Source organism: Rhea pennata, chromosome Z, assembly GCF_028389875.1.
Source record: "Rhea pennata isolate bPtePen1 chromosome Z, bPtePen1.pri, whole genome shotgun sequence".
Taxonomy (NCBI): Eukaryota; Metazoa; Chordata; class Aves; order Rheiformes; family Rheidae; genus Rhea; species Rhea pennata.
Genome location: NC_084702.1, coordinates 16,214,906 through 16,238,095, shown reverse-complemented (window position 1 = coordinate 16,238,095; position 23,190 = coordinate 16,214,906). Strand labels below are relative to the sequence as shown.

General features: G+C 39.6%; 1 protein-coding gene across 2 annotated transcripts in view; it reads right to left on the bottom strand.

The window, feature by feature from the left end:
- Positions 1-23,190, bottom strand: part of SLC1A1 (solute carrier family 1 member 1) — a 63,951-nt gene that overhangs the window by 14,888 nt on the left and 25,873 nt on the right. For both annotated transcript variants that reach the window (XM_062599640.1, XM_062599639.1), the window contains exons 3-11: positions 17,477-17,569; positions 15,582-15,696; positions 13,273-13,315; positions 11,826-11,933; positions 10,253-10,437; positions 8,260-8,367; positions 2,868-2,990; positions 2,144-2,338; positions 1,402-1,536 (exon numbers count right to left, since the gene is read on the bottom strand). In XM_062599640.1, the coding sequence (XP_062455624.1) occupies positions 1,402-1,536; positions 2,144-2,338; positions 2,868-2,990; positions 8,260-8,367; positions 10,253-10,437; positions 11,826-11,933; positions 13,273-13,315; positions 15,582-15,696; positions 17,477-17,569 (1,105 nt within the window). The remainder of the gene's footprint in view (positions 1-1,401; positions 1,537-2,143; positions 2,339-2,867; positions 2,991-8,259; positions 8,368-10,252; positions 10,438-11,825; positions 11,934-13,272; positions 13,316-15,581; positions 15,697-17,476; positions 17,570-23,190) is intronic.

Genomic DNA, 23,190 nt, shown 5'->3' with positions numbered 1-23,190 from the left:
TCTAGACAGCATTCAGCAAAAGGATGATATAGTTTCCCATCTCTTAGCCCACTTCAGATACTGGAACAGCATTTAGTCTACAGAAAAGTTAATGGAGCAATGGGGGTTAGAAAAGCTTTTCACGATTTTTCTGGGAAACCAGGAACAGAGATACTCATTGTGACCGGTAGATAATATAGCTCGTATGCACAGAACATAGAAATCACTGCTCAAACTGACGTGAATGTGAGACCAAACTCTTCCCTACTGCCTACATCTGTTTCCTGAGTTGGACCACTCAGCAAAAATCCCTGTCATTCAGTTTCACAAAGTCTTTGACAAAGTAAATAATGGGGGCAGGCATAGCACTCTTTGTCCCATGGAGCAGGGAGCAACATTAAGGCTGGAAAGAGACAAACCACTCCAAGCTATGCTGCAAGTCCTTTGTGCAGCAGACCCAAACCTGACCCAGACCTTGGACTCTTACACTGATGGTACCACATCATTCTTCTCTGCTGAGGAGCATGGGCGTTTATCACATCAAATAAAGCACTCATTTTGTTGATCATCTGGAGCCAATAGGGGAACCATAAAATATCCATAGGGCCAAAGCAAAAAGCTTCTGAACCCTTTTCCCAAGAAGAAGCACGTAAGCTGATCTCTAAAGATAGGCAAAATTTAAAACCATGTGACAGCATCCCAGGAGATGAACGCTTCTCTCTGAAAAAGAGCTGTTTCAATGGAACTGAGGCGTTTTGATGTGCCCTGAGGTGAAGTGGTTGGGATCAGGGGCCTGGGGAGTTCTTTCTAAGCTTGCATGTGCCTGTGCTTTTTGGTCATGGGGCTGGGCGGGCTGGGCTGGGAGGAGACTCTTGGTGAAGAGCATCCCCAGCGCGCTGATGCTGGCAGAACGGAGCTGTGCCTGGGCCTACCATGCATGCGCATGGTACTGCTCAGCTTCCTGCACATTGCTCTCCACTGCATGTATTTTATGTGCTCTGAGGAAACTGTCTGAGATATTCTGCCTGTGGCTTGCATTTAATTTTTGCAGATGGTGTATGTATTTAGCATAATATGGAGGAAGCTGAGATGCTCCAGAAGTATTCCTTAGTACTGTCTTTACTAATGATGCTATTGATTTAATAATGTTGTGGCCAGTGTTTAAAGGTTGATAGAGCTTCTGGATGCTAGGTCATTCACCGTCATCCCAAGCAGCAAAACTTCTTTCTGAATTAAAGACACAACTGCATCCAAATCTATATTGAACAAGTCTGGCCATAACAAGTATCTTTGTCCAATTCCTACAGCAGTCCTAAATGATTTTGTTGTCTTCCTTCATAGACATAGATATTCCCTCAAAAGTCATGTAAACATTGCAAACAAACAAAAACAAGGATTAAATATCAATTGCCTTAAACTTACAGAAGCCAGTCAACTGCAATGATCAGGGTAACATCTTCAGCTGGTAGGCCAACAGCACTCAGTACAATCACCATAGTGACAAGTCCAGCTTGGGGAACGCCTGCAGCTCCAACGCTGGCTGCTGTTGCTGTGACACTAAAAACCCAAATAAAGCCAGGAGAAGGCATTCAGAAAACATATCACTTACAGAAACTGCATTTGCTCACACACATAGACTTATTCTCGCTGCAAGAAAGATATACAAACATGCCAGTTTTCCTGCTGAATAGTATCTACAGATACTATTGGAGACAAATTTGTGGGACATGACAAGTCATGGATAGACACTTTTAATAAGTGCCTTTACAGATACAGCAATTCATAATATTTAGAGAAGATTCTGTTGCTCCCTGGCCAGAAAACAGAGGAGTCATAGTTACACTGCAGAGTAAGTAGGCAAAGGTACTTCCCAAATGCTAACTGGGCATATCAATGGAAGAGACTGAGCCGGACTTGCACGTGTTTGTTGTAACAAATAGGGGCAATTTCCAGAACAAGGTGGCTGCATACCAACTACCTGCCTTGGCCAACTTCATCTCCTCATCAGGTTGCATAGGCAAGGCCTTAGAACAAGAAGTAAGAATATTTCTGTTATTTCATGTGCTGTGAATAATAGTTTCAACTTTTTGATGGGACATCCTAAACAAATGTACCACTCATTAAATAAATAACAAGAAAATTTGTGCGATGGCTTTAGTCTCACCTTATGGTAATTATTTTGCCAACATCCAGTTCCAAGTTGTTAAGCTGTGCAATAAATATAGCTGCCACTGCTTCATAGAGAGCCGTGCCATCCATGTTGATAGTAGCTCCAACTGGAAGAACAAACCTGGTAATTCTTTTGTCAACACAGTTTTTTTCTTCTGCACAACGAAAGGTGACAGGCAAAGTTGCTGAACTGAAACACAGATAAAGAGATAACATAAGAACAGGCAAGAGTATACCATTCTCTTTCAGCGATCTGCTCTAAGATTCAAATGGAGATCTAAGACAGGCAGGAAGGCTGCACTATGAAGGGAAGAGTTCACTCTTACAGCTAAGTAACATTTGCTATCTCTTTTAATTATGGGAAAGAATAACAAAGATGTGATGTGTGTAGTTATAGAAATACTAAAAGAGCTTGAACTCCAGAGAGACTGTGAAGAATGAAATGAATGGCAAAAAAACCTCTATGTCCTGAATTTATACTGGGAAGGTCAGTCACAGGTCTGGTATAAGGCCACTCCACTGCAGTGGAGTTCCATTGCCCTTTCAGGTGCCCTTTCAGGTGCTCCGAAAGTAATGATGAAAGTAATATTTCAACATTCAAGGAATTCATAATTCTCCAGGTGAAGTCAAGGTAGATAACAAAGTAGTAGTAAAATCAGAGAACAAACAATGCAATTACTACTAAGAACATTATAGAAATACATGTTTCTTCTGTTTACCTGGAAGAAACCATGAGGGCTGTCAGAAGTGCTTGAGCCATCCCCATAGCAAACCGAAAAGGATTTTTCCGTACTATTATTAAGTAGATCAGTGGCAGAATTACAATGGAATGGATTGCAAGTCTGCAAAAGAAAATGGACTATTTAAACAGTTAGATCCATCTCACTGTATAGTTTTAATGAGATGGTGATAGCCGGCATCAGATCCATGTGTGAAACTTCTCATGACTTTAAAGATAACTATGTTCAGACTACAGAGAATATATTCTATAAAGAGACTGCATACTAAAGCTCTTCTATTTATTCTGTCAGAAGAGAGGAACTTGCCTCTGCTTCCAAAGTAGAAGAAGAAATGTGATTAATTAATATACTGGTAATAAACAGTAATAAACTTATGAAGATGAGAGAAGTAAAAAAATAAGCAATATGCAGAGGCCAGTCTGAAATATGTTGCAACACCTACTCTCCTGTCAAATCCTTACAATTCAGACTAGAAACAGATCAGAGAAACTAGCCAAATCATTTTTCTAAGTTTATCTGCCTTTATCATAAAATTTAGGAATTAAAGGTAAATATTGACTCTAGTTAGGGACAGATAAATTCCACATCTTTCTACACATGCTTCAATTAAAATCATACAACTCCCCCAATACTTTTATGTTGTGCAAAACATAAGCTTAGGTCTATAATTCAAATGCAGTTCTTTTACATTGCTTCTGTATATTTAAAACAATGGAGGTATTTCAGACTGTACAAATGAGATATATGTAGTCTTACCATCTTTCATGTTATAAGGTGCTGAAATACTGTCTTTTAAAATATCACATTTTATTTGAATTGTGTGTAAAAATGCAAAAGATCAAATTGTCCTCTCAGCTTTACCTGCTGTAATATATTTACTAGCATTTTGGGTGTGTCTCAGGGACAAATTCATACTTGAACTTGTGCTTTAATTTTGAACATAATGACCCTGAATGCATAAACTGTAGTGCTTTGTGGGTATTAAGATTAGAGGCATATAACCTGCTGTGAGAGTGTTTGAAATAAAATGTGTATGAAAGGTCTGTGAAATATGTCCTGTGTTCCAAGGTCACAGGCAATTATAGCAACATCAGCTTCTTGTGAAAATAAACTGTCATAGCCTGGAAACACAAAGCCCAGAACTGTGGCAAGCACAACCTTGGAATTTTTATTCTGTCCTCACAAGATGTTCTTGGGAATGTTACTGTGTTGTAATAGTGCTTTATGATTTCAAAGCAGCTGATAAAGATATTGATAAATCATAGTACTGTTTGTTTTGCCAAACCCAGGCAACTAAAAGACAGCAGTAGTCACCTACAGTACAGAAATTTACAACAGAACAAAAAAAAAGACACTACAAAATCTAGGTACTTATTTCCTTGGAAAAACAGTCTTTTTAAAAAGCAATGTGCAATAACATTTTCATCAACTCACACCATCTATCAGTAAGATTTTGTAAAAGAAATCTAAAAATAAACGTAATATTTCTGTGGTGTGTGGGAGCAAACTGAATTCTCCAGAACAAATACAAGAAAACTATTAAAAATATCATGTATACTGTTCTGTGTCTTAAGAAAATGTATAAACTAAAATTTTCCGGTATGTCAACATGATTTAGAAGCTTAAGGACTTTCAAATAAAGTTATTTTGAAGATCTTAGTTCTGCACTTCATTAATGTCAGCAAAACATTAAACAAAATAAATGTATCTGTGTGTATCTGTTTCATGAAAACTATTTTTCAAAAAATGAATGGGAAGTAATATTCATTTCCTGGGCTGCATTAGGAAGAGTGTTGCCAGCAGGTCGAGGGAGGTGATCCTGCCCCTCTCGTCAGCCCTGGTGAGGCCTCATCTCGAGTCCTGTGTCCAGTTGTGGGCTCCCCAGTACAAGAGAGACATGGAGCTACTGGAGAGAGTCCAGCGTAGGGCTACAAAGATGATCAGAGGGCTGGAGCACCTGCCCTATGAGGAACGGCTGCGAGAGCTGGGCCTCTTCAGCCTGGGGAAGAGAAGCCTGAGGGGGGATCTGATCAATGTGTACAAGTACCTGAAGGGAGGGTGTCAAGGGGATGGGGACAAACTCTTTTCAGTAGCCCCATGTGACAGGACAAGAGGCAATGGGCAGAAATTGAACCACAGGAAGTTCTGGCTGACCGTGAGGGGGAATTTCTTCCCTTTGAGAGTGACGGAGCACTGGCACAGGTTGCCCAGAGAGGTTGTGGAGTTGCCTTCTGTGGAGAGCTTAAAGGTCTGCCTGGATGCAACCCTGTCTAACATGCTCTAGGTGACCCTGCTGAGCAGGAAGGTTGGACTAGCTGATCTCCAGAGGTCCCTTCCAACCTCACTGATTCTATGATTCTCACAGGCCTGTTTCCAAACCCTCTAAGTCCTTTCCCACATTGGGCAGGCACGTGCTGCTCCAATGTATGTTTGACCCTTTCCAATTCCTATCTTTTTTGTAGTTCACTTTTCCATACTCATTTCACTCTTAAAAATATTCCTCCTGTAGTCCTTGCATTATATGAATGGTCCCTCAGCAAAAAATGGAAAAGGAGATATATAGACCATCAAGTTCAGCTGCCTGCAATTGCATAGCAAGCTTTTATCCCCAACAGTACACAACAGTATCCACTGTATGACTTCTTTCCCATGTTCAGGGCATTGTGAGCCAAAGACAAACCCTGAGACCTTTAAAAAATGCTCTAGGTGACCCTGCTGATCAGGGAGGTTGGACTAGATGATCTCCAGAGGTCCCTTCCAACCTTACTGATTCTATGATTCTATGATTTGCATGCATGAAATACAACTCCCAGCAAACAGCAGAAATTTTTGTAGCAATAATTCTAATCTGCAACTGAAAACAGAAATTCTTACAGCATTCTCCCTAAGATAGGAAAGACATCGTCGTTCAGAAACCCCAGTCTGGTAGTTTTTATGGCATCCAGAGACTCAGTTTCCTTGCTGCTTTCAAAAGAGGCAAAGGAGAAGATAAGAGAGCAAACGCTTACTGCAGCTTCCCTTTTTCTCAAGCTGTGATTCCTCTGGCATTTGTTCTAGGTCTCCTACTTGATTTCTCTCCTTTCTGACTGCTAGCATGCCTCTGTCCTAGCTTTGTTATCAGTGAAAACAAGAGGCTTAAGATATTTAGTGGCCAAGTAGGGGAAAGGCATGGTGGGGGGGACAACTGTTTCCTCCTGGTGATCTAAAGAGACATAAGAGCTGAGACATTTTATGGACATTGGAGTGAGAGCTGGATGGGTTGCAGATGCAAAAGGTTGTGAATAATGAAGTTAAGAAGGTAAGATAGGAGAGGAGCTGGAGAGGGAAGGCAGAGAAATGAAAGGGAGGATGAGGCACCCCAACCCCTATGCTCTCAGATATCTTTTTTGACAGAGAATACCAGAAAAATGTGTAAGATAACCTGTACTTCTCAAGACCATGCTCAAAGGTGGGAGACAGAGAGACAGTGGCAGAAGATGCCAATAAAAAGAAACACCGCAGCAGAAGTGGTCAAGCAATAACGATAAAGCAGAGCAAGAGAAGTGGTGGGAACAGGTGAGTGCAGAAACTCAACACAGAGAAAGGCAGTGTCTTCACTTGTACAACAAGCGGTGGAAGAAAGGCCATCCTGCAAGCTGGGAATAAAGAACAGGCACCTTTCCTCTGCAGTCTTGTGTAGGCATTGCTGTCTTCACTTCTGTGAGCTGGGTACAGTATGTCTTCCCTGTGCAGCAACCTTGTAGAAAAAGTGTTCTCCACGGTACATCGAGTGTTGTACTCTGTAGGCCCTCTTGTAAGAGATGGAAAGGCTGCAGACCTCTTCCTAAGCAGCCTTCAGGGAAAACTGTTGCATATGTAATAAAGATTTGCTGAACAGGCTGCCTCACTCCCAGGATATAAAGCTGGGCACTCTTAACGAATTACTACTCTTGTAACTAATTTTATGGTGGCACCTACTTAGAAATCATTGTACCTGTCAAGCACATGGTTACCAGCTAAATGGAAGAGTATATGTGGTGGGACTTCACTTTGCAATGTAAATACTCTGGAGAAGTGACCGGGTGTACATTTTCCATCAAAGGACAAATAGTACCCATTACTAGGTAAACTATCATAAAACTTGTCTAGTCTAAAGCTGAAGTCAAAATGCAACAATAATCTATCTAAAGTATTCCTTCTTGGTGTTGTAACATACAAAACCTGCAGAAGTTACATAATATCATTCTGTAAGTTATGTGACCACAAATAAGATAGATATTCTCATTTACAATTTATATGTAAAGTTTTAGTCTTTTGACTATTGTTAAGCATCAATTTTTGCATCCTTTAAAAGTTAGATTTCTTTTCCAAGACTAAAATGGAAACTTACACAAAAAAGCACTCTATATTAGACAAGCATAACTTCTACTTGCAGTATTTTGAAAGAATCATGATTTAGGGCTATTTCTGAAGCTGTAACTTCTACTTAGAAATTCATCACTTCTCAAATGATTTTTGAACAGCTACTCCAAACATATTGGCTTAGGCATAAAACAAAGCAACAACTTTGAAATAGATACCAAAAAAGTAAACAGCAAAGATTCAGGAAAAGAATCCAGATCCTTCTTAACTATTTATAGGGAAGTTTGCATTTAAACCACTGTGGTTTCCTTCTCTTTGCTTGATTATCAAAAAGCCTGTGAATTAATTTTGAAAAATAGCATGCATATGTATTAAGTGTTGGTGGTGAGTGAAGAAGCTCTTGAAAAACTTTGGACTTAGCCTGTAGGCAAAACATGAATAAATCCTAAGTATGCTGAAAGAATTACAGGAGTGGATGCTAAGGCAATGAACCAGGACAGCCTAGAAGCTATGCTTCACTAAATTGGAAATAGAAATGTAAATGCATTTAACTTATTGGGACTGTAATATCTATATATCTTTCCAAAGGGTTGTTTATAGGATTCTTATCAACAGCTATATAACGATCTAGTATTACAAGCTATATTGCCCGGAGAAGTTAAGTTGCCCCTTCTTATCCATAAGGCCCACATCTGTGAAAGAGTTTCTGCAGGTGTAATAGTATGGACCCTCCCCACCTCTTCAGACTGTTCTACACTGTCACAGACCTAGAGACAGGATATAAACCTGGTTTGGTGCTTGGTTATGCTATGCAGAAAGAAAATTCTGCTTTTGGAGATCCACCTGTACAAGAACAGACTTTTTAAAAAACATTGACTTTCTAAAACAAAAAATGCATTCATATAATGTTCACTGACAGCAGTTCTAGTCTCTGAATTGGAAGAGGTTGGCTGTTGTGGATAACTAAATTGTAAATAACTGAGCTCCAAAAATGACTTATATTTAATTTTGTCTTTAGGAAATGACATACCCACTTAATACTGTAGCCATATAAAGACCCAGTTTACGAAAGATCTCCCAGTCGTCAACTTCTATTATCTTCCCAGCAATTAAGAACAAGATACCAACTGGCATATACCTGGAAAACAAAACTAAAACAATTAGTTTTGCATTCTCAGAAATGTTACATGCTCATCAATATATAACTTCTTGCAGAGTGAAAGTTTTAAAAGAGGTGGAAGAATTTGTTTGATATTCTATTACATAACTGAATTTACTTACCTGCAGCAAGATTACAACAGGGGTGATGAAAAGAGATTAGAAAATCAGAATAAATTTATCCTTGTGCATAGTTTTACAAGTACTGCATGACTTTGATTCACAGAGCACAGAGAATTTGGCAGAACACATACATGCTTTTTCCCAATTCAGCAAATGTATGTCTACAGCCTTACTTAGAAGTAGAACTATTTGTAGGGGCTGAGATCTAAATTTTTTCACTCTGCAATCACAAACAGAGCAGAAAGGTTTCCTGTGCTTACAGGAGCTGCCCTGCAGCACTGGGAGCTATAGGTAGATCACCTGCACAGGATAAAAGAAATTTTGATATCCTGGGATAGCACACTAACTGTTGCTTGATGGAGGAAAAAAACACACAGTAAATAAGACAAGGCTATATCCAGCAGGAATGAATAGCATTTGTTGCATCCTAGAGCAGACAATTTCAAGGCAAAAATCGTGACTTACACTAGCAGCATCTCTGCTGCATTCCCTTTGGCACTGTGGGGCAGGCTGGCACAAGGACAAGCTACCAGTTCTCAGCCGATGAGTAGTACTTTGCCGACGTGCATAGCAAGGCTCCCTACTCCTGCTGAGCCCTGCACTTGGTGAAAGCTGAACTAAGGCCCTGCACTGCCCATGGCATCCTCACGAGAAACACAAGGGGAGGTGGGAGCCACAGCTTTCTGCGCAGGTGCAAGACTAGGGACAGTCAGCTTGCAGGGGGATCCTGCACTCGTGGCAGGGGACCACGCTGCGGTGCCATTACTGGTGATTTACTGCAGTGTGAGGCAGCCTGTTCCACAGGCCTGTAGCTCAGGTGAGGACAGGACTGTTGTCACAGGCCATGTTGCAGAGACTATTTTAAATCTCTCTAAAGGCAGGAAAACCCTGTAGCTAGCCCCAGACAGGTATACTGCTTTACAGGACCTCTGGGTAGGGCAGGATGGAGAGAAAATCCACAAAAGTAATACAGTAAGTTACTACTAGTGTGAAGCATGTGGATATGAGTAGATTATCAAAGCAACAATGCACCCTACTTGACAGATCAAACTCTGGAAAAGATTGGCTATGTTTATAAACCTCATCCTATAACGTGATCTGCACAACCTCTACTACACAGAAAGAAGCTTTGTGAATAGTTGTGAGGTCCAGCCAAGCACTGCCAGATGAATTTCTATGTTCCTAAATTGTTTTTTCTGTCTCAGAAATAAGCAGAGCCATCTCACAAAATATATTAGCACAGATAAATACTAAGTTGTATCTTGGATACCCTTTTAGATTTTGGGCTGTGCTGTGGCTTATATTTTTATATTTCTAAAGCAACTCAGCTCCAAGGACAGCTAATGTGTGAATTTAATGGCTATTTGTTAGAAGTTATTTCATGGAACTGTGTTCAAGACTGAGAAGGAAATGTTGGTGGTAACGCTTCTACAGTCCTCAAACCACATACAAATATAACAGTTTGATGTAAATCCCTAATAAGAATGTCTGAATAACTTAAGTTTCCTGTGTCCAAATGGGACTGCTTCTTTAATATAAGTTGGAACCTTATTCCAGTTTCCTCAAAAGGATCAAATTCTGTACAGAGGAAACTGCTTACCACCTTTTCTTTCAAAGTAGCTTGCTGTAAAGCGCTATACAAAAGAAAATGTAAAGGAGCCTAGAGTTTACAGTCCTACAGTTTCAATGACAAATTCTACTTAAAAAGGTGTTACAAAATGCCAGTATGTCCTTGGACTTACCACATGATTATCTGAACTATTCTCATAGTAGCTTCATTCAATGCATTGAAAAAATCCACCAGCACTTGTCCTTTCTCTCCCATTTTCCCAATAACAACTCCAAAAACAAGACAAAAGATGATCAAGCCCAGCACATTGATGCCATCGGAATACATGCCCACAACTTTGTATTCTTGGGTTTTGTTCTGTAGATTGGATTGAAAAGAAAAAAAAAGTTGCTACCTGAAAACAATGAATTTACTTTAAAGAGTCCTAAAATAAAATAAAAAAACATTTAGATTTCTCTATGAAAATATATGAAGATCTTCTCCCTAGGCAGTCTATTCTTATTCTGACAATGCTGAGTGGGCATATAAAGGTAGTTAAATTGCCTTTACAACCACTGTATTTTAAATTATGGAAGAACCTGACCAAATCCTAGCACAGGATACAGCACACTTAGTTTATGTTGTATTTCAAAAGACTTCTGACACAGAGAATGGCAGATCTAGGCATCCTCAGTCATACCTTCAATATACAGAAGAACTATTCCCTACTATGGGGAATGAAACTCAGCTGACATTTCTGTGCAGCACGAAGGTTTGTGGTCAGACTTAAGAAAAATTGTCCACTGTGTGAGAATTAGGACAGTGATATCCAATTTTGCCCCCAGTTAAAAATCTATCATTCAGCTGAAATCAGTGAAATTGCATAATGAACAGCAGAATCTGAAGTGTATCACATAAAAATCCTACTAAACATTTGCACAGTTCTCTGTATTCATGTAGTATGAATATATAAAGGAAAATTATTCATTTAGGGTGTGATTCTCTACTGCATCCTGCTTTGGGATTTAACTGATACCCTTTCATTTAGCTTATATTCTCATGCTCTCATTATTATGAGATGAAATTTGTATTGTTCATAGTTCTGTGTTCATAATGCTATTGAATTTCTTCTTACTCTTTCCTCCAGTGTAATCCTAGGCAGTCAATGCATGTAAGCTTTCCAGGCCTCTAAATATGCCTGTTAAACCTCCTCTTTATTTGTCTCTTTATGTTTTTTTTTTTTTTCAGAGCAACAATCAAACTACTAATTAACAACATGCTTTCCATTGTTTTGCTTTCCATTTCAAATATTTTTGTATGACTTTCTGTTCCCTTCTTTCTGCAATGCTCATGGTTACCTCACTGCTACTTAACATCTCCTCAAAATATAAACCTAGATTTAAGCAACTGGTAATATATACTCAGGCTTCTCACAACAACTGTTTTCTTTAATTTCTCAGTAACTTCACAGTGCATCAGCTTATACCTGCAATGGAGTATATAAATGGATTATATTCCCACATCTTCTATTATTTTTGTACTGTTTAATTGACAGTGGAGTCCTCTGATTTTTTAAAATCTAACTGAAGATGCTCATAATCACCTTCAGCATTTACTTAGCACGTTTTATCCACTTGATAAGATCTATCTATGTGCCATTTCCTTTCTTTTCTGAACCATTAACTAACACATCAACTAAATCAAATTTCAGTCTAATTCTACCTTTATATATTATAAAGGAATACAACAAACAATAAAGGGCGCACCTCTGAAACCTCTGCCATCATGACAATCGCCACAAGTTCTTCTCTAGAGGTGGAGCTATTTTTTTCCGTGCCACTTGTAACATTCACTTTTTCACGTTTGGTTTTATACTGAAATAGTTTTTCAAAAAATAGAAGAGTTATTTAGAAATATGAGGAAATTGAAGAGTGGACAAAGGCAGAGTTGCCCAATAAAAATAAGGGAAAGATGAACCACCTGGACTGAATGTGAATGATCATGATTCCTACTTAGGATACTAGATGAAACGAGTGATACAGAGAAAATACACAATAAATTGTGCTCCTGAGGCTTTTGGGTGCCCTTTAGATGTGGCACAGTCCTCAGGGGGATGAGATGAAGCTCCCAACAATGACAAGGGCATTTTCTTCTGGAACAAGCAGTTGGAGGGAACGGCTTTTGGAGAGGTCTGTAGTGCACGCACATCTGATACAGCCAGACTGCTTATACCTGCTGCACTAGCAGAGAAGCTATAGCAGCCTCATTGCCTGCAGGAGATGCTGCAGCATCCTGCTTTAAAGATAATTACAGTAATATTGTTATTATTTGGCATCTGAAAAGAGGGATTTTTCCAGCTTCAGTCTTTTAGAGAAGTTCAGGTTAGGATTGTGTACCTCAGCAAGGCAGACTTGCCTTGAAGCAATTAATGTGCAAAAAAAATGCATAAATAAGTTTTGTAAACTGTAAAAAAAAATACCCTCAGCGCTGCATGCAGAAGAAAGTTAACACTATGTCCTGGGTAAGGTTAGCTATCTCCCATACAAACTACCAGCATAACTGGTAGGCAGCTGCTGGAAAAGAGAAAAAGGGAAGCAGAGTGCATCATAAAAATTGTTTTATTTATGGATAAATGTGACTGAATCTGAAATAATACTGCTACATGGACAGCCGTTTCCTCTTTCCTCTTCCAAATCTAATTTTTTCTCAAAAGAGATGTCTCAAACAGATTCTAACATCTGGTTACTTCTTCATCAAGATGAATCAGTAGGTCTAGCAATGGACATGAGATGTGAGACACATCAGGGTGAGTGCCGAGTCACACAAATTTCATCAGACACTAAGGTTTTTTAGGAACCAGCCCACAGATCCCCATGACATGGTTCTTATAGCTCTGCCTGCTCTTAAAGGGAAAAACCTGTGTATTAATACATTGCCAGGTTTCTGCATCCAGCTTTTAAACAGTGTCTTTTTGCAGAGGATGATCAAGGGTTTATGAATTGAGAATAAAGTATTAATTAAAACAGAAAGAAAAAGACAATTCCTAAGAAAAGTCTTTCTATGGGAGCTCAAGAGCCTCCAGGACATCTCATAAATAACTCTTACAGACTTTTACTATGGGAAATATGATATATTTTTTGGGAGACATTAATTAAGAAGAATTTGTAGTTAGCAATGAAAACTACAGTAACAAACTGGGAGGTTCAATCTTACCTGTTGAAAACAGGCCTGGACAAGGTTTTCAGGGAACATATTCCTGTCAGAGAAATCAGAGGCATTTCAACATTATAGCTTACTATGAACAAGCTGTTTATTTAAATAAAATGATACAATCTGATGTTGAAAGACAGATTAGAGTGTGTTGCCTTAACCAGAAAGAAGTGTATTTAGCACTGTCAGAGCTGAAGTACAGCAGAGACAAGGGTTCAGGACTTCCAATGAAAAGGTGATTGTTTTCCTGCTGTGGAATTCTTAGGCTAATTTTTCAGTATTTGACATTTCCCTTGGCCAACTCCTGAACTTGCTATCTTCGTCTCTATCAAGTACACACGGAATACAAGAGACAGTCCAAAGTCATTTTTATAGGATTTACCATGTATAAGGTAGAAAGAAAAAGAATAGTCCTTATTAACACTGTGCTGAAATAGACTTAGATTAAAAAAATAGATTTTTGGTTAGCTATACTGCAGTTTTGAATTCAGAAATTAATCTTGGCAGATGGAAGATTCCCATGTATTATTCCAGGGTCAACCATTCACAGCATTGAACCATTTCATGCACTAAAAAGTTAGGAAATTACTGAGAAACACTGAAATCCAGTTGCTTGCCTTCTACTTTCCAAAGGGCAATTCAAGATGCAAAGGAAGACTGCAGAAAGTAGAAGTACGCAGATACCTGGTCCAGTGCAGAAGATAACAATTTACATACTGAAGCAGGAGTCTTAGGATCTCCCCTAAAGATCTCTCACAAAATCTTGACTTTTCAAGCTTTTATGCTAAATTCCTTTGAAGGCAAGAATAGTTTGTACAAACTTGCGATTTAGCTTAATCTTTACTAGATCATCTGGATTTGGCTCTTAAATCTGATGAATATAAATATGTAGAAAACTAAATATAATTTCTTTACAATAGAATTTCAGATCTCTGCTGTAAGTGGAACCATTAATTATAACCAAAACCACCAAATATTCTAAATTATAGTTCATCCATTGCTTTTTATTCTGCACAGGCTTCTTCATGCTTGGAGTTGTACCATCAGCTCTATGAACATGTGTGGATTCATGTGCTGAATCCTGGGGCAAGTGACTGTGAAGAGGAGCTCTCTAAGGAGCTGCCACTCTGGTCCTGCACAGGCATGAGGGGACAGATGTTGGGAATAGCATTGGTATGTCAAACATGGGGCTGTGAGGCTGAGGCTTGGAGATGCCAAAGAGGTCTACCTTGATCTGCGGCAGAGATGCCCCAGATGACAATTGGCATTTGCTGTTAAGTATGATGAGTAACTCTTTCAAGGGATATATATGTGTGTGCATGTGTGTGTGTGTGTGTGTGTGTGTGTGTGTATTTTTTACAAATGTCGAAGAATTGTAGGTTGAGACTGCATCTGCAAATGTCAGTGCCATTTCAGAGCTTCTGAAAGGAAAAATGCTGAGAAAGTTGATTTTAGATATTTGGCAGCTGATTTTTAGAGAACCAATTAAGTAGAAATCATAAAAAAAAAAACCCAAAAAACAAAAAAACGGCAAGAGCAATACAGATCAGGCACTAATTGTGGCTGCAGGAAAAAAATCCACAGAAACATTTTTTGGTATCTATTAGACATTGCTGGAAATGCAGCTCTTTTTTAGTCAGTTTTGCAAAATTTCTTAAACACACTACAATTTATTCAGTTCCTACCGGTGCTGATAGAGGCACAGTGCTCAAATCTTTTGCAAACATTTCTAGGAACTAGGGATTTTCTAACAACTTAAATTATCTATCTTTTTTTTCCGGGAAATTTCTAAGGAAAAAGACTCACAATAATGCTGCCTTCAAAACTGGTAATGCAGCAAACTTGTTGACTGTGAAACCGTAAGAAACGTCCACACATTGCATCTGTTACTCTGCATTCTTCCTGGAGGAGGGGACACACAACATGGCAATTCTAGGTGGTCTTCTATGCTGGATGACATAAAAGCTGCGAGGTAGTAACCAGCCCACCACTGAATCTTTTCTGGATTTTTTCTTCATACTAGGTAAAGCACAAATTGTCAATTTCTGTGGGGGAGGGAATTTTTGTGGTGACCGGCTTATTAACCAAAAACTATAGTGTGAGGACAGTGCTTTTTTTTTAAAAAAATAGACTCCTTTGAATCCATTCTAAAATGAGCATTCTTTCATCTAATCTGCTAGAATACAAGTATGCTCTGCCTTTAATCCTCCAAGCAACACTGGAGAGCATTTATATCGTATTACACATTACAACTTTATATGCATTTATTATTTGGGCCTCTGCTACATGGGTATGGAAATGATACCTCTCACCTGATCAGATCCAGCAAGGTATCAACAGTAGTGACTTCAGGGGTACTGCCCACTCTCTCTATCTCTTCTGCTCTTTGAGATGCTCCAGGTTTAAAGATCACAACTAACACAATCCCTGTAGAAGGAGAAGCAGGAGAAAAATGTGCAGTGCGGACTAAGGCAAGCCTTAGTGTATCTTCTGTGATTAAACTCCTATTACCAAATGCTGTTCCCAGGTGCACCCACAGGGTTGTTCAGAAAGAGAAGCCCACAGCTAGCATCTTTAAATGAGTGACTTCTTCTAAAACAGCAGCAACTTGCAGCATTGCCACTGGACTTTGGCATTCTAGCTTTATTTTTCCTTCTATGCTGCTAAATCACTACTGCTCACTAAGGGTAAATTACATCAGCTGTTTCAGCTGAAGCATTCTGCAAATTTTGCACAGTGATATTTTGAATTGCTATTTACCTTTTCCTTCATACAATCTTTCTCATTACTCATTTTCAGGTCTGAATAAAATCGTATTGCCCTGTGACCCCATTATATAAAAGTATGTTTTGTTAAAGTTAGTCTAATCAATAAAGTTGTGTAAGAGAAGAGCTTCAGAAACAGAATAATTTTTTTACTAAATACTACCTTGTGAATGCTGAATCAGTGAAAAATATTCTATTGATTTCAGTGGGCTTCATTTTATACATTCTTTCTACTATTTGAAAAACTAAGCACTTCCAAGTGCATGCATTTTTTCTAAAACCAAGACTAACCTAAAACATATCAGACTACTGAATCTCACTATTGAGAGAAAGGGGCACATGCTTCAGTCCCCCAAGAAGAGTGCTTTTTTATGACAACTGCAAATAACAGCAAAACTGAATTCATGTAACTTTTCATAAGGAAACTAGTCTCATAGTATCACAGAATAACCTAAGATGGTAGGGTCCTTTGGAGGTTAATGGTTCAGCTCATCACTCAGGGCAGGGCCAATTTCAAAGTTAGGTCTATATACAGTATGTTACTTTTACCAAGTCTGCCTCACTATGCATCCACAGAAAATTCTCAGACAGATGAGGTGTTATTCTAAATGATGCAATCCTCTGGCAATGAAACTGACCATGTAGGTCTGTATCTGATCTTTTTTCTTCTGTTAAATAGTGCTTTGCTTTACAAGTAGGCCATACACGGAGCACATTTTGTCCTTCAAATAAATACACAACAGTTTCTTTTTAGTGGGTGATATCTGGGAACAGTATTCATTCAGAAAACAAAATGCAAAGACAGGCTTCATAACTACAAAAGAATTGACAGAGGAGGGGTTAGTTTTCTTTCCTATTTAGGAAAGTGGCCTGAAGACATCTGCTCAAGCAAACATGGAAGAATTCAAGACTGGTTGCACGGAATGAACTTCCTGCATAAGGAGGGTATGGGCTTCAGAAAGATGGGAGTGGAGCCTGGCAGTGACAGAGGGGATAAAAACCTTTTAGAAAGGGAATAATCTGAGAAGGAAAGCAACATTTTCTTTCACTTTTTCAGGTGAGACAGATTATACATTCTTGTGTCTGACAGCCAGCCACAATCTGTCATTTTGCTATTGAAGAAATTCACTTTGTAGTAAAAGCTGGCCTTTAAAAAGGGTCACTGTTTACCTAAGCAGAAATCTCTTAATCTTGCTTGAGCTGAAATTTATGCCACAGTTCCTGCGGCTATATAGTGGAAATGAACACAGCTCAACTGTGAATAGCAGGACCACCTTATCTATGCTACAAGCATGTCATGATGTTTCACATGATTCTTGCCTTGCCCCCCTTTCCCATGCTGTTTTTAGAAATTAGTATTGTCACAATGCTGTACACTTGTAATTAAGCAGTGCTGAGGAGGTTAACAGTTACAGTAGCACAATACCAGTATCTGAGAGTACCTAGAATTACAGCAATGACAGTAGTGCAGAAATAATATATAATTGCCCGCAAACCAATCTTCCCAGAAATGCTGGAATCCAAAGCAGCAACACCTGCAAAAAGAACCACAAACAAAACACTAGCAAATAGTCTTAGAGAAGAAACTTGTTGTTTTTGTAGAGCAGCTTATATCTATACAGGAAGTATTTCCTTATTTGAGATATTTCTGAATACCTAACTGCCCATTGCACCTTTGGAAAAGTTCTGTAGCAGACCAATATATTTGCTGACACTTGTTTGCACTGGTTTCCCTGGATTTTAACTAGGAAAAAGCTAATTAAGCATTTCTGACACCCTGAGGTTGATCATGAATTTGATTTCCTAGGACTAATGAAAATATGTTCCCGTCTATAACCATACTCATTTAATGGTTGTTATCCTAGGCTTCTTGTAGGCACAAACAAGATAGGTAAGGAACTGGTTCATCCACAGCAGGCTTGCTTGTGTTAATATATTTCTATTTTTTTCTTTTTTTGACTGAAGTTTTACCTTTTGTCAAGTCTGGGCTCTTCGCTGTCTGAATCTGTCATAGCCAGCACCTGAGGGCAGCTTTTGTTACTGGAGGTGGAGGAGTGCTGATGCAGGGATTGCACTGAACAAACTGCTCAGTTTGGTATATTTTTGAAGTATTTTGAGTATTTTTTAATTGTTTGAAAGAGTTAGAGATCTATCTCCACACTTAAAATTCAGTAATCAGGGTAAAATGACAATTGCGACTGTAAGGCTTGACAGTCTATAACTACACTAGTTAATTATTCACAGATACCTATTTATTATACATTTGTGATCTGGTTTTTTGAGTCCTGTTCTCAAAGGCTGGCCACATTTCCTTGCATAGGACCGCAAAAATGCCAGAAAGATATTTACCCTCATGACTTGAAGGACAGTGATGTTTCACAAACTAAGACAAATCAGAGAGCCTTCTGACACAAACGTAGCTTACTGATCTTTGAGCTCAGAAGGAATCTTAGCAACTATACTTTAACCATGTGTTGATATCTTTTCCAGAAAGTATATTAACAGCAATAATGTGTGCTTAGAGCATTCATATAATGCCTTACTTATTCTGTTAATTGTTATTTAAAATGCAAACAGCAGTGCGAGGGGAGAACAAAAGTTATTTTCTTTCATCATCTATCTGGTTACTTTGGGGTCTTCCACAGCATAGCCTATCATCAGGGTGAATATGGAAGAACTACACATATGTGGAGAAACCATAATGCAAAAGACCATCCCACCTGCAAAACAAATAATAATAGCAAATCTATTTATATAGCAATGGAGTACAGACTAGTGCACAGAAAAAAGACCAGTGCCACAGCTATCACAGGGGGCTGTCAGCACTGTCAGTCTGCTCTGAGGAGAAAAAACAGAATGGTCACAGAGGCTGGGCTATCATATTCATTTCTTACCTGGGTAAAAAGGGATGGAAGGAAGACACTCACATTTCTGCAGGCTAAGCTGTGGCATTTATGGCAGTAATAACTCTTGAGAATAACTAATAACCAATAATGTGCTTTATGTTTGTTCTGTGGTTAACAGAAGAGCTGCTTTCTAAGGCTGTCAATGTTGTGATGAAGGCAATGTCAACTTTTGCGCCTACAAACCACTTCCAGTTCCATGTTTTTACAGGAAAAGCCCACAAAGATAAGAAATCTCTAAATTTTATACTGAAACTTGTTATATAGGCTGTCAATAGCAGTTAGGTAGTCAGCAGAGGTAAGAATAATCTTATCATGGGATGGAGCTTTTCACAAAACTCATTTTAACTTTTTTTTTTTTGCTTGACAATCTTGCTGACTCAATCTAGCCCAATAATTATGCAAGGTTATTTCCCTAGAGTAGTCAGTTATAAAGACTTTATTATCAGTATGTTATCAAATTCCTGTGACAATAAAGTCCTTTATTCTGCTGAGTTGCTTTTTCTTAATATTAACTTCTTACTCATAGGAAAACAACGTATAAAAATAGATTTCCTGTCAGATATAGCAACTATCATTAGTGAGCACCTGATAATAGGTTATTCTGACAGCTGCTTCTACTTCTACTTCTATTCTATTCTACTTCTATTCTATTCTATTCTATTCTATTCTACTTCTTCCTCAAATCAACTAGAAATACAATTTCCTTTGAAATAACATCACAGTATTAAAGTTCCTGTGGGAATAATGAAAAGAGTTCATTGAAGCTTTATGAAACAAAACATAAAATTAACACTGAATGGTATCAGTTCATTAGCAAAAATATTTCTCAAACTAAGATGGCACACAAGCTGCTCGAAAATTGAAGTGTGTAGTGTTTTAAATAAAAGGTAAGATCACAAAAACAGTATAACAAAACTCATGCATCTACTCTTAACTACTACTAAACTTTTGTGTTTATTTCATTTGGTCTTTCCCTCACTTTTTAATGTATGAATTTTTAACAACACTTCTAAAATATGAGCAGATAGAGTGTAAATGTACTGTACTATAGAGAATTAAATAGGTATGACTCAGAACAGAGTCAAGGCTTCAATATCTGGAGCCAAATTTGTGAATCAATAACCAGTCTTCTGCAATTTAATTTGGCTAGTATTCAAACATCACTTCCTCCAAGCTCTAGAGCGGTGCATCCCTATGAGTAAGAAGTACAGCAAAATGGGCAGCAGACCTGCATGGGTGAGCAAGGAGCGCCTGGCCAAATTCAGACAGAAGAAGAAAATACACAGAATGTGGAAGAGGGGACAGGCTACTTGGGAGAATTACAGGAATGCAGTCAGAGTAGGTAGAGATGCTGTGAGGAAGGCTAAGGCCCAGCTGGAATTGAGTCCTGCAAGGGATGTCAAGGATAACAGGAAGGGCTTCTTCACATACATCAGCAGCAAGAGGAAGACGGGAAAATATGGGCCCGCTACTGAATGGGGCAGGGGCCCTGGTGACAAGGGATACAGAGAAGGCAGAATTACTGAATGCCTTCTTTGCTTCAGTCTTCCCTGCTACGGGCAGCCCTCATGAATCCCAGAGCCTGGACGTGAGGGAGAAAGTCTGCAGAAGGGAAGACTTTCCTTTGGTTGAGGAGGAAAGGATAAGAGACCTTTTGGGCAGGCTAGACATCCACAAATCCATGGGCCCAGATGGGATGCACCCACGGGTACCGAGGGAGCTGGTGGATGTTGTTGCCAGGTTGCTCTCCATCATCTTTGAAAGGTCCTGGAGAACTGGAGAGGTGCCTGAGGACTGGAAGAAAGCCAGTGTCACTCCAGTCTTCAAGAAGGGCAAGAAGCAGGACCCAGGCAACTGTAGGCTGGTCAGCCTCACCTCTGTCCCTCCGAAGGTGATGGAACAGCTCATTCTAGATGTCATCTCTAGACATATGGAGGGAAAGAAGGTGATCAGGAGTAGCCAGCGTGGATTCACCAAGGGGAGATCCTGCTTAACCAATCTGATAGCCTTCTCGGATGGAATGATTGGCTGGGTAGAAGAGGGGACAGCAGTGGATGTTGCGTACCTTGACTTCAGGAATGCTTTTGACACTGTCTCCCATAACATCCTCCTAGACAAGCTCAGCAAGTGTGGGTTAGACAAGTGGACAGTGAGGTGGATTGAGAACTGGCTGAGAGGCAGAGCTCAGAGGGTTGTCATCAGTGCTGTGGAGTCTAGTTGGAGGCCTGTGGCTAGTGGCCTCCCCCAAGGCTCAGTATTGGGTCCCATCAACTCCATCAATGACCTGGATGAGGGGACAGAGTGCCTCCTCAGCAAGTTTGCTGATGATCCCAGGCTGGGAGGAGTGGCTGACACACCTGAGGGCTGTGCTGCCATTCAGAGAGACCTGGACAGGTTGGAGAGCTGGGCAGAGAGGAACCATATGAGGTTCAACAAGGGCAAGTGCAGAGTCCTGCACCTAGGGAAGAATAACCCTAGGCACCAGTACAAGCTGGGGACTGACCTGCTGGAGAGCAGCTCTGCAGAGAAGGACCTGGGAGTGCTGGTGGACGACAAGTTGACGATGAGCCAGCAATGTGCCCCTGTGGCCAAGAAAGCCAATGGTATCCTGGGGTGCATTGGTAAGAGTGTTGCCAGTAGGTCGAGGGAGGTGATCCTGCCCCTCTCCTCAGCGCTGGGGAGGCCTCATCTCAAGTACTGTGTCAAGTTGTGGGCTCCTACTGGAGAGAGCCCAGCGTAGGGCTATGAAGACAATCAGAGGGCTTGAGCACCTGCCCTAGGAGGAACGGCTGCAAGAGCTGGGCCTCTTCAGCCCGGGGAAGAGAAGACTGAGGGGGGATCTTGTCAATGTGTACAAGTACCTGATGAGAGGGTGTCAAGGGGACGGGGACAAACTCTTTTCAGTTGCCCCATGTGACAGGACAAGAGGCAATGGGCAGAAACTGAACCTCAGGAAGTTCTGCCTGAACGTGGGGGGGGAATTTCTTCCCTGTGAGAGTGACGGAGCACTGGCACAGGTTGCCCAGAGAGCTTGTGGAGTCTCCTTCTGTGGAGATCTTAAAGGCCTGCCTGGATGCAACCCTGTCTACCATGCTCTGGGTGACCCTGCTGAGCAGGGGGGTTGGACTAGATGATCTCCATAGGTCCCTTCCAACCTTACTGATTCTATGATTCTACGAATTTCCATGGTTTTTTTGTTAGTCTCAAACTCAAAATTCTTTACACGTTATCTTTTTGTCCTGTTCTCTCTACTTTGCAACGTATGTGTTTGTAAAAGAGTAAAAGAAGGAAACAAACAGTGAAATGAAATCTCTCACATCTTCTCTTTCTTGTTTCATGACCTCAAAGCCTGACTAACATGAAATGGTGCACTGCATATGCCCCTCTTCTTAAGGAAAGAATGGGAGAATAAGCAATATATATCTTATGTTATTCATGAGTATCAGAAGATACCAAAACACAACAGGGAAGAGAAAGGTACAGGAACCTCAACAAAACGTAAGAGACATGTACATTTGAATAAAAGATGTGGAGCTCCCATTTTAAATGTTAGGAAGAAAACAAAAAGTTAGCCATTACAAGAACTTCTTTTTTTTTGCATGTATCTGGTCTTTTTTTTTTGTTTGTTTGTTTGTTTTTTTTTTTTTTTTGTTTTTTTGAACCTTTTAAATGTTGCTGCCCATTTTGTTTTCTTCAATTTTTATAGTTGACACTTTTACATTATTACTAAAGGATTCCCAGGACCACCTTCTTTAAAAACAAACAGAAAAGACCAGAATACTACAAAACACTCAAAAGAACAAGAGTGGAAAACTGAATTATTACACAAGATTATAAATGATTTATTTTCTTCCTGTGTCGCATTCAACTACTGCTTTTTACCTTTGGAACATGTGTTGCTAAAGTGAGAGAAAAGATACATAGCTCCCCTGATTCTCACTTTAGAAACTGTTTCCTTGGTTAAAAGCCTCAGAGGAAGAGTCCTAATAAGACTGGATGATAACAGTCTGAGTCATCTCCAATCTTTTAAGTTTCTCTTAAATTTCCTTCACAATCTTGTTTTGTTGCATATATTTAGAGCTGCTTTACTACAGATTATTGTATAAGGCTCCTTTATGCAAAGGAATATTCTGATTTAAACAAAATTCAGCAATATGAAACAAGCACTTCTGAAATTTTCATTAGTAGATACCGACTGACATACGAATCATTCTTTCAGTTCCTAAGAGACTTAGGGAAAGTGACATACT